This window comes from Ostrea edulis, chromosome 6, assembly GCF_947568905.1.
Source record: "Ostrea edulis chromosome 6, xbOstEdul1.1, whole genome shotgun sequence".
Taxonomy (NCBI): Eukaryota; Metazoa; Mollusca; class Bivalvia; order Ostreida; family Ostreidae; genus Ostrea; species Ostrea edulis.
This window is the reverse complement of record NC_079169.1, coordinates 92,028,533-92,041,193: the sequence shown is the minus strand read 5'-3', so window position 1 is coordinate 92,041,193 and position 12,661 is coordinate 92,028,533. Positions and strand designations below refer to the sequence as shown.

The 12,661-nt window shown below is 35.9% G+C and overlaps 1 protein-coding gene across 3 annotated transcripts in view; it reads right to left on the bottom strand.

Moving 5' to 3' along the window:
• LOC125683605 (protein glass-like) overlaps nt 1-12,661 on the bottom strand; it is a 39,548-nt gene that overhangs the window by 4,310 nt on the left and 22,577 nt on the right. For 2 of the 3 annotated variants that reach the window (XM_048924935.2, XM_048924936.2), the window contains exon 5: nt 1,792-1,996. In XM_048924935.2, coding sequence (XP_048780892.2) covers nt 1,792-1,996 — 205 coding nt within the window. Of the gene's footprint in view, nt 1-1,791; nt 1,997-3,884; nt 6,888-7,092; nt 7,298-12,661 lie in introns of those variants that run through there. The other variant, XM_048924937.2, reaches the window with a different exon arrangement.

Sequence of the window (12,661 nt, the reverse complement as noted above, 5' to 3'; positions counted from 1 at the left end):
ATACTGTAGTATCACAGTCTTGCCATAAAGAATCTATATACAAAATATGAGAGCCCTTCCTTAAATAGTTCAAGAGATATTAAATGGGTTATGTTCTTTAAAAGTAGGCCAAAGTTCCCCAAACTACACACAACCGAAAAGATCATGTTATGAAATGAAAGGACTTGCACTAAGAAATCTATGTACATGATTCTACCATCCTATGGGGATCCAGTTCATAAAAGGTCCTCAGTACCCCTTGCTTGTCCTAAGAGGCGACTAAATGGGGCAATCCTTCGGATGCGACCGCAAAAACCGAGGCTCCGTGTCAGAGCAGGTGAAGATACCCCACTGCCCCAAGATCATAAGTGCGAGCAGCCCTTCACCGGCAATGGTCTCCATATGAGTGAAATTTTCCCGAGTGGGACGTTAAATAACATACAACCAACATGTACCTTAAATAGTGCAGGAAATATTGAATAGGTAAGTTTTTTTTAAAGGTAGGTCAAACTCCATGGTCACAAGATTAAAACTATTGGTTTCAAAAAAAAAGATAATGTCATAAGGAATGTGAATATGAAATTTAAAAGCCCTCTCACTTACCAATAAAAACTTACGAGAAAGGTTAAAGTTAAAGACAGGACAAAATATGCCCTCAACTATAGTTGCAGGGGCACAAAAAACCTTGAATACACATGATTTGGGAACATATGTATTTGATTTAATGTTGCCCTGTTACTTTTGAAAAGAATTTGTTTAAACTGATTTTCAGTATATTAGGCCATTCTTGGCACACTGATTTTGACTACAGATAACTCCGTTTACCTGATCAGGATATAGGGCTCACGGCGGGTTTGACCGGTCGACAGGAGATGATTACTCCTCCTAGACACCTGATCCCACCTCTCGTGTGTCCAGGGGTCCGTGTTTCCCCAACTATCTATTTTGTATTGCTTATAGAAGTTATGAGATTGATCACTGTTCGTTATCTTCACCTTTCATTTCTATATAGAACTTTGACACCCCTATTGTGGCCCCATCCTACTCTCGGGGACCATGATTTGAGCAAACTTCAATTTACTCTATGTCAGGAAGCTTCGTGTACACGTATATTTCAACTTTTCTGGCCTAGTGGTTCTTGAGTAGACGGTTTATAAAGATTTTCCCTATATATTTGAATGTTAAACTTTGATCCTCTATTGTGGCCCCTACCTACCCCTGAGGGCCATGATTTTAACAAATTTAAAATCTAGTCTATGTCAGGAAGCTTTCAAGTAGATTTCAACTTTTCTGGCGAAGTGGCTCTTGAAAAGATTTTAAGATATTTTTCCACCCTACCAGTGGTTCTTGAGAAGATTTTTAAATGACCCCACTCTAGTTTTTATCTTTCTTGATTATCTCCCCTTTCAAGGGGCATGATACTTCATTTCAACAAATTTGAATCCCCTTCATCAAAGGATGATTTGTCCCAAGTTTGTTTGGAATTGGCCTAGTGGTTATGGAGAAGAAAAAGATGAAAATGTGAAAAATTAACAACAGACGCCGGAAAAGCCCACATGAGCCATCGGTTCAGGTGAGCTAAAAGTTTACGACCGACGCACAACAACTGAAAACAATAGCCTTTTGATCACCTGAATGACTCAGGCGACCTACAAAATCTGTCAACAAATGTCGATACGTTTCAGTATTGGTCAGAGAAAGACACTTCTATATTAAAGGTGAGAAGATGAAGGTCACAACAGATTTCCTGAAGGTTCTTCTGTGACGTTTTCAGTTATTTACATATACACATGAAGTAATGCTGTTACTAACCTAAACGCTCTTCCCATGTGATCGTAGGTCATTTTGGTAAATTTCTTCGTTCTTCCCCACAGTCTAGCGACCTCTGCTGAGTCCACGATCCGAAACACCCCGTCCATGATGTTCTCCCATTGGATAATGGAGGGGTTATACTTGGGGTCGTGGAGGAGGTCCCGAATAAACTCCCAGAGCTGATACTTATCGTGGGAAAACTGGGCTGTAAAGAAATAATGTGAATTTCGTCTCATTTCTATTTTTACCTAAGAATTTTTTTTTCATTGACTTGTTTCCCCTTCACTTTCAAAGATTTATATTTCCAGTGTGTGTGCCTTTGATACATGTATCTTTACAAATTGTCATGATAGCCATGAGTGTTAATATACATGTCTGCTTTGATGTCCGAGTAGTAAAACAGAAATGAAAGAAGAATGTAAATACATACTAAAAGAAATATAACTAGCTTCACTAAGTATGCAGACATGAAGCGCAGCAGTTCATACCCTCATGCATTTTCACATCTTTAAAAGACACAAGAAAATACTAGGTAAGCGATCCAGGAGATGATTTACTATAGGATTTGATATCGTGACCAAATGTATCAAAAATTACAATGAAATGATATATATTAGCAAGCTTTAATCACCCTGGAAAACCCATGCCTCCCTGAAGAAAACCGAAAGGATATACCTTTGAAGGAGGAATAAAACTTAATTCACTCATTTTTATAGACTTCTACTAGGGTCATTGTGTTCTACAATGATGAATCAAACGGGATGTGATGGAAGGGGTCCACAGAGGTGTGATATCTTTTATTTTTATCCAAGGAAAATAAGGTGTTTATCTTGCCCAGTCACATGACCAAATACAATGTACACCAATCATATCACTTCTTAATACAATGTACACCAATCATATCACTTCTTAATACAATGTACACCAATCATATCACTTCTTAATACAATGTACACCAATCATATCACTTCTTTCAATACAAATTGATATAATTACAACATATTTGATTACTGGCATACCTCATACCAAGAATATGTAATTATATTACATCATTATCACTTGAAACTCAGAAAATGTCATATAATTGTGTTGCTCAAATAAAACTTGCATCGTAATGTTTTCGCAAATCTATATATACGTTGATCAGATAGAGACATTAATGACATCTCTAATCTTGATATGTCTAAATAAAACCACTTCAGACATTTGCTGATTCTTTGTTTTACCTTCACTTATATTGAGACGTCACCAGCCGTAATTTTAGACCTATGCTTTGCGCTCAGGACCATAGCAGCACGCATGGGTTCTTCAACGTACCAACGCAGCATGGGATCCCTGTTATTTAAAGGTCAAATCTGAAAGACCCGCGACTCTCACATCTAATGCCGAACGATTGGCAAATGAGCAAACACTACCCATGTTTAGGTATTAGTTATTTTACTAAGTAAGATAAATTTGAAAGTTTTCAATTTCAAAATATGATTTTACATGTACATACATGTATCTTCCACTTCACTTACATCAAATTTCTCTGCTGTGTTATTTCTCCATAATATATTTTAAGTTGTTATAAAAAAAAAAAAGAAGATATGTTAAAAAGTAGGATTTTTCTCCAAAAACTCGTATCTCGAGACCAACATTGATATTCTATACGCCCACCTGGCACTTCTGCAATTAAAATTATACAATTCTCCATGCCTAACAAAACTCGATTGTGTCAAATTCCGGAAAGGAAAAAACAACTTCTCTCTTCACATCCAATGCTCATTTTAGCATCATGTTCATCTATCGCAAGTGCACAGATCTCGACTGCACTTCATCCACAGCCTTGATTTGGGGGAAAAATCAATGTCATTTCCCCATCTGCTTTACACGTACAGATACATGATGTAATGATAGCCATGCTAGAGATATATGCACCGGTTAAACTTCTTCATGACCTGTGAATTAATACTACACTATACAAACGCTTCAACTCAAATCAAGGAAAATCATTTACAGCGGAAACTTTTCCGGTCAACTCAATAAAAGGACAATTAGCTTGGCAGTGCTGGTTTTGGAAATTATACATGGTTTTGTTTACATACCAACACATGAAATTGCTTTTAAAAATAGACTTTATTTGTAAGTAAGCACTAAATATACAGAGAATATGCAAGAAATTAGTATCTTAGCGTACATAACATCCACATAAATAAAAACAGTAATAAACAAAGCTCAAAATTATTTCACAGCTCAGCAAAAGTATTCTTTTAAAATTGAAACTTTGACTATATAAACTTGGGGTACAATTTTTTGACATTAAAGCAATACCGTTTTCTCAGTTATTTTCAAAAAAGAAACTTGTTTGTTTTTGTTTGTTTTGATGTTTTCTGCCACACTCAACAATTTTTCAGTTATATGGTGGCGCCCAGTTTTTATTGGTGGAAGAGATAACCCAGGTGCAATGTACCTGGGAAGAGACCACCGACCTTCCAAAAGTAAACTGGTAAACTTTCTCACTTACCGGCGCGAGCGGGATTCCAACCCGCGCCAACAGAGGTGAGAGGCCATGTGATTTTGAGCGCAATGCTCTAACCACTTGGCCACGGAGGCCCCCAAAAAAGAAACTAAATCCATTATTAATATTGAAAGTAGAAAAAAAAGTATTTACTTTCATTACACCTTGCAAAGTTGAATCCATTATTCTTCAAAAGAACTAAAAATTTTAGAAATATATCCATATACAAATAATATCAAACAAACAAAAATTTCATCACAGCACAAACAAATTAAGGAGATGGAATGTTCGCGTACCTCACATCTAGCTGTCTGACCTAACAGAGAAATTAATGCCCACTGTCTCACTCTGAATACTAGCACATTTCAATAAATAGGAAAAGAATCTGGTAGTTTAAACAAAATGCCCATCTTCATTTTAAAAAAAAAAACCCACCTCACATGGATGAAAAAATGCATCCGGTAGGAACTTTCAGACAAAATTCTATTCTACTTTTAAAGCACTTGAAACTTCCCTAGACCAATACGCGAATACTGCTTTCAACAATTTGCATTATCATTTGCATTTTATTGATCAGCAGTTCAAGTAAAATCTTGAGAGAAAAAACAATTTCAACAATACATAAAGAAAGTAATACCTCATCAGTTTTATAAAACACCATGGTGAACAAGTATAGGCATATTATAAAATTCAATTAATGGAAAAATTAGACAAGGTAAGTTTAAATGTGGCTTTAAAAAAAATAAAACCACTTACTCTTGTTAAATGTAGCATAAAATTAAAACTCTGAATACAAAGAATGTCATACATACATCCTTATTCACATCTACTGTGAAATCATCATTGTTCGTGGGGGATTGCTGTTCGTGGATTTCGTGGGTCACTCTTACCCACGAATTTACGTGTCCTCAAACATTTTTTTAAACCAAGTAGAGTAATCTTCCCTAGTGATATCGTGTTGCTTACCCATGGAATTAGGTCCCCTTGAACCAGCAAAATTTTGCTTACCCACAAACATTGTTTCCCAACAAATTAATTAAAATGGATTCCACTGTCTTTCACGCATCAAACTAAAATACATTTTAAAACTTTTTCCCAATGAAAACAAAACTTGTATGAGAAATCAATCTGATGCATATTTATGAATTCTTTTTTTTTTTCACAAGTAAAATACAGTGTAGCAAGATACCTTTAAAATCCGTTTATACCCATTCTATTTCAGCCTTCATTCTTAAGATCTTAATTAAAGTACAATAAATCAACAAATTGTTGACAGCAGAGATAATGTTTAAACATAAAATTCATCTGTTTATCAGATTTCAGTGCTGGGAGTTGTTTTTGTTTTTAAAATAATTTTATGATGAAAATATTGCATAACATCAAAATTTACAACCCCCTTCAAATACAGAAGAAGAATGCCCATGCACTGTGCAAGGATGACAACTGGCACAGGAATTTAATATACACAGCAAAGGTAGACAACTCAAATTTCGAAACTGTTGCAAAACTTACAGAAATGAAATTCCAATTAAAATACACACAACATAAAAAAAATTCATACATGACATTATTAAGAACTCAGCTGATAGTCAAATTGATTTTTGTAAATAATTCTTTGACAACCTCGACAACTATCTCCATAATATTGACAAATGCCTCAACAATAAATGTGTAGAAATCTGAAATGTGTAAAATAGACTCTTTGGCAAAAAGAATTTTCTTTGAAAACATAGAGCTTATGCATACATCATACCTAAAATTTCAACATTTGGTTAATCTTTCTTTGACATCTGAACATTTCCCTGAACTATTTCAAAGCAATATCAGTCTTATGGATCTATGAACAGGAAATGAATACACATTTTTATGTGACATAGTAATATATATACAATCAAGGTTTACATATTCTAGAACCTTCACTGTGAAAAGGCATAGAAATCAATGGCAATTTTTCATTTAATGAACAATTGTTTATGTGTAAGAATGAGGTAATTAGTGTAAAATAAGATATTAAACCATTTTCTCATATAAATTTGCAAAATATTTGCAACTTCTCCCAAAAAATATACAAAAAATGATTATGTGACCTGCAACATACATGAAACCAATAGGAGGATAGTGATGAATAATATGTGAAGATATGATACATAAACTCGCAATTTCCTATGTTGAATACATGTACCATAAATTCTAAAGCAAAGATCAAGTTTTGTTTGAATCTGAGTCATCCGACGTGGACGGCTGCTGCTGTTTAGCTCGACTTTCTATCGATGCTGCAGCAGCAGCAAAATGTTCACCCACAATTCTTAAATGCTCAGTCACATTATGGGAAACAACATTCTCATGAGAACTCGGGGTGCTTCCAGACCCACTAGGGTCACTAGGTTTGCGTGTAACAAGATTCATTGGTTCGTCATCCTTTTGGGAAGTTTTCATGGTGATCCAGCTAGGTGGCGCTGGCGGTTCTATTTCCTGTTGCTTGTGTTCAGTCCGGGGATGCCAGCCATGGGCCTTGGGACCAAATTTGAAGCACAGCTTCTTGGGATAGCCTGCATTTTTGGGTAGATCAGCAAAGTAGCCCAGAGTCCTACAGTACCTAGGGATTTAATTGTTTCCATTAAAGACACAACTAACCAAAAACTCTCTGGCTGCATGCAGCTGCATACATTTGAACAACTATGAATATCCAGAGAGCCATGTTAAACTTCAATGCTCAATTGCAAATTGAAAAATGTATGGAAGAGAGTACCAGAAAGTTTCAAAACAGTTTAAGCTGAGTGAAATGCTTGATCTTTTCTTACCTGAGTGAGCGACTCATATATTCATAGGTCATTTTGGTCGATTTCTTCGTTTTGCCCCAGAGACTCGCAACCTCGGCAGAGTCCACAACCCGGAATACCCCATCAACAGCATTTTCCCAGCGAATTATCCGAGGACAGTACTTAGGGTCGTGTAAAAGGTCTCGTATGAACTCCCACAGATGATATACATCATGAACAGCATGGGCTGAAAACCACGTCAGAGCATTATTTGTAATGGCATGCAGGGGACCACTTTGTCTGTAACTTGCATGTTGTTATAAAATATCAATTCACAATGCTGATGTTGCATCTACTTTTGTAAATTTTCGATGCTCTGAATGTAAATACAGTCAAACTTTGTTATCTTGAACATGATGGTGCCGAGAACAAAATTCGAAATATCCAAGGCTTCGAGATATTGAGGTTGAAAAAATGCTGATCTTTATTACCCTCATCAAGATGCAGCAAAGGTTGTTTAAGAAGTCAACATAAAATCAGAAAACTAGAACTGTTTTAACAGGGCAGATAGTACATGTAACTCCAATAACCCCATACATTGGGGGTGGGATATAAGTATAGAAGGGCACTAATTTCAATACACATTCAAAAGCTGCTGCACAAAAACACTATACTCAGGTATAGATAATTTTGAAACAGAAAAACTGACACATGTGAATTTAATGGATGTTTTCAAGAGGTGTCATACGTAATAACTGTAAAATTTATATATGATATATTGGGTCCAATGATGACTATCAATTCTTAAAAACCTCCGTTCATTTCATTTTTATGAAAGGGCATGTGTGCACAACTTTCTTATAATAAGAATTTAAAGAAATTGTTGGAAATTCTAAGATTTTTTGTACTTTTCCTAATTTTTTTTTTTAATAGCTAGCGCACATTTTTATGTAAAAGATTCATATTGTTACTACATTCACATCTTTCATTGGTACCTCATCGGTAAAAATAAAACTTGTGTCCACCAAGTCGCTCTACAGTTTTTTTTTTGGGGGGGGGGGGGGGGGAGAAACACTTTAAAATGATGTGATTTGGTAGGGGAAATAAAGATAGACAACAGTAAAATGCTTCATTTCTGACATCACAAGAAATACTGTGATATTGGTAGTGAATGTATTTTTAATTTTGTTGTATAAGAATTTAAAGTGTTGAAAAGATTTATTTCCCTTCAATTTCTGCATTTTAGTGGAGCAAAATAAGGCCCATGCCCTTTGAAATATCTTTCTAGGAGATAAAAATGCAACATGCTATATTTTCCATAAAAAAATATGTACATTTTAAAATTTCATCCAAAATTTTGTTTTTCACTTTTCATAATCAAAATCTGTCTAATGTGTTGAAAATGATTCAGAAAAAATCCAGATTTATTATGACAGAAGCTCATTATAAAGAGCTTATTATTTGTTTCGTAAACAAATTGGTGTATGTCATTGACTAAAATGTTTACCAAGTTTTAAAAACACATGAATATCGATCCAAGTTCCTATCACATGTAAAGTATTCTGTAGGTAAAATGTGTCATTTAAAAGTCAAATTTGTGATTGTACAAAATTAAGATGCATAAATTACAAAATAAACATTTCACTGGTTTGTTTGTAAACATGAAAAGACTCCAGTCTGCGTTCACATAACAGCAGAGTTAAGGCTAAAATATTGCTCTTTAATTTTTACATTCAGAAGGTCCAAATTTAGGTTGTCAATATTAAAATCAATGAATTATAGTTTTATGTGTAACATAAAAAATTCTTTAAAAAAAACATGAACCAGTCTCTTTAAATATATGGCACCGTGATTCAAAATAGAACAAAATCCAGTTCTTGCAAATTCAGTTCTAGACTAGTGGTCACAATGGAACAAAACCCAGTTCTAGTAATTCACAATGGAACAAAACCCAGTTCTAGTAATTCACAATGGAACAAAACCCAATTCTAGTAATTCAGTAGAACAAAACTCAATTTTAGTACAGGTAACTCTCGAATTATCGCCACTCAATTCATCGCCATTTTCGTTATAACGCCGCATTTTTCTAGGAACATTTTTCCTGTTACTTAAAACTCTCGTTAAAACGCCAAATTCGTTATCGCCATTTGCCGCGGTGTTTTCATTACAAAAGTCTATTTCAACGTGTTAATTATCTCGATAAACCGCCATGGGTGCACGTGGTCAGTGAAGCAGTAAATTGGTCATTATCAATCTCGGGCGTACACCTGGACAGAAGGATCCCAGTAATTGTTGTATTGAATAAACAAGAACAATACTCGAGATGAACAATACTCAAGTTGTTTAAGAAAAGAAACACATTTCAATTTAGCTATGGCTTCGCCACGAAAGAGGGTCCTGTTCAATTTCGATGAGAAAAAGCAAATCATTACGTACCAAGGACATCATCAAAAATGTACCCATCAGGATATTGCAAATCATTTTTCTGTTTTATGGGGAAAGTCTATATAAAAAGAAGGACAGTGGGCAACATCTTAGCAGCAAAGGATTGCTCACTTACATAAGTATTGTAAATAGAGGAAAGATAACTTGCATATAAAAGAACGGTAACTCTATTTTTTCAAGATGGCAGTGATTCAATTCATCGCCAAATTCGTTATAATGCCATAATTTCATAAGAACAAAAGGTGGCGGTTTATCGAGAGTTGACTGTAATTCACAATGGAACAAAACCTAGTTCTAGTGATTCAATAATACAAAATCCAGTTCTAGTAATTCACAATGGAACAAAACCTAGTTCTAGTGATTCAATAGAACAAAATCCAGTTCTAGTAATTCACAATGGAACAAAACCTAGTTCTAGTGATTCAGTAGAACAAAATCCAGTTCTAGTAATTCACAATGGAACAAAACCTAGTTCTAGTGATTCAATAGAACAAAATCCAGTTCTAGTGATTAAGTAGAACAAATTCCAGTTCTAGTGATTCACAATGGAATAAAATACAGTTCTAGACAAATTATGCCCCCTTTGTCCCTTGTCCCAAAGATGTTTCATACCAAATTTGAAAAGAATAGGACTGGCAGTTATTAAGAAGACTTTAAAAATGTTCAATTATTAGGCCAATTCAACTTAATTGATAGATTATTATCCCTGCCCGCCCCTCAAAAATTGGCACACCCTGAATGTTTTATTTTGAGAAAATGCCATGTGAAGAAAATAGATATGGTTTTCCTATTATCTCGAGTTCTTACGGGCGTAAATCTTGAAGAAAGTTGGTATCTTTCTGTGTTTGAAATTAATTTTAAGCTTAAACTGAAATTCGTCTATGAAATAAGCACAGATTGATATCCATCTGGCATTAAATGATGCACTTCTGTTGACAAAAACTTGTTTGTCATTTCTCAGAAAACAAGAGGCCCAGGGGCCTTATAGGTCACCTGAGTATCATGTAACAACCTTCGGATGTTTGAATTAGGTTTGTGTTTAAATATAAGAATTTTACTTTTGGATGGAAGAAACATTGAATAGCTATGTGGTCAGCCCCGACTTTGCACCAGAACCCCTGACCCAGGGGCCATAAATTTCAGTTTTGAAAGAAGCATCCTTGATCATCATTATCATACTATTAGTTTGTCTACTTAATACCCAGCAGCAGAGGAGAAGATTTTCAAAGAAATAAAATGCATTTTCACTATATGATCAATAGGGCCCCACCCTAATACCAGAACCCCGGACCCAGGGGCCATGAATTTCACAATTTTGAAAGAGGCATCCTTGCTCATCATAACCATGCTATTGGTTTGTCTACTTAATACCCAAGGACAGAGAAGAAGATTTTCAAAGAAATAATGCATTTTCACTATATGACTTATAGAGCCCCACCCTAGCACCAGAACCCCTGATCCAGGGGCCATGAATTTCACAATTTTTAACAAGAGGTTCTGTGAGCAATGCTCACTAAGAATACCCCCCGCTTACCCCAATCTCCCAAAGGGTGTTGGTAATAGGTATAAACTACTTCTTTTCTGAGTGTTGCTACTTCGATGTCCAGTGTGCATGACCTTTGACCTTTTGACCCCAAAATCGATAGGGAACATCTTCATCCCATGGGTAGTCCATATGTATGATATGGTGACTATAGGTGGAAAGGATAATGCTTTAGAGCCCGGAAACCATATTGCTACTTCAACGTCCAGTGCGCATGACCTTTGACCTTTTGACCCCAAAATTGATAGGGAACATCTTCATCCCATGGGTAGTCCATATGTTTGATATGGTGACTGTAGGTGGAAAGGATAACGCTTTAGAGCCCGGAAACCATATTGCTACTTCAATGTCCAGTGCGCTTGACCTTTGACCTTTTGACCCCAAAATCGATAGGGAACATCTTTATCCTATGGGTAGTCCATATGTATGATATGGTGACTGTAGGTAGAAAGGATAACACTTTAGAGCTCGGAAACCATATTGCTACTTCGATGTCCAGTGTGCTTGACCTTTGACCTTTTGACCCCAAAATCGATAGGGAACATCTTCATTGCATGGGTAGTCCATATATATGATATGGTGATGGTAGGTGGAAAGGATAATGCTTTAGAGCCCGGAAACCATTACGTCTACAGACGGACGGACGGACGGACAGACGGACAACCCGATTCCAGTATACCCCCCCACAACTTGTTGCGGGGGGTATAAAGAGGCATCCTTGCTCATCATTACCATGCTATTAGTTTGTCTACTTAATACCCAGAGACAGAGAAGAAGATTTTCAAAGAATTTCTACACTTTCACTATATGACCAATAGAGCCCCACCCTAACACAAGAACCCCTGCCCCAGGGGCCATGAATTTCACAATTTTGGTAGAGGGCTCAACGCTCATTATAATTATGCCCACAGTTTGGCTTCTTGATGTCCAGGAGTAAAGAAGAAGATTTTTTTAAATTACACTCATTTTGATCGTTTTTGCCCCACCCCTCAGGCCCCAGGGGGACAGGGACCACGAATTTCACAATTTTTGTTCCCCTCCACCCACAGATGCTATATGCCAAAATTGGTTGAAATTGGTTCAGGGGTTTCAGAGAAGAAGCTGAAAATGTTCAAATGTTAACGCACGACGCATGTCACACAACGACGGACAAAAACAGATAGCAATAGGTCACCTGAATGAATTCAGGTGACCTAATAAAAATATAAAGTCCTCCCATGCACCCACCCCATACTTCTTGGTGGCCCTGGATGATAATCTACTAATTAAGTTGAATTGGCCTTAATGCATGACAGACAAAACTGACGCTGACCAATTGCAATTTCAAACTACAAGTGAGTATCCATTTCAAGTCATATCCTGTGTTAATATGCAAGTTTTCAAAATTGTTCAAGTTATTTCCCCTCTAGTGCAATTTCATACATAATCAGTTAAGGACTACAAAAAGAATTTTGCTTACACACAGTAAATTTATATAAAATAAAATCTCATGAGCAGTTTAATCAGGAGTAAAGAAATTTTGAAAAATAAATATCAAATCCCACGATTACAGTATATGTAAAATTAGGATATTTAATACTTCCAATTGTGGCACTGACATCATATAATTTGTGCTCTTTATAG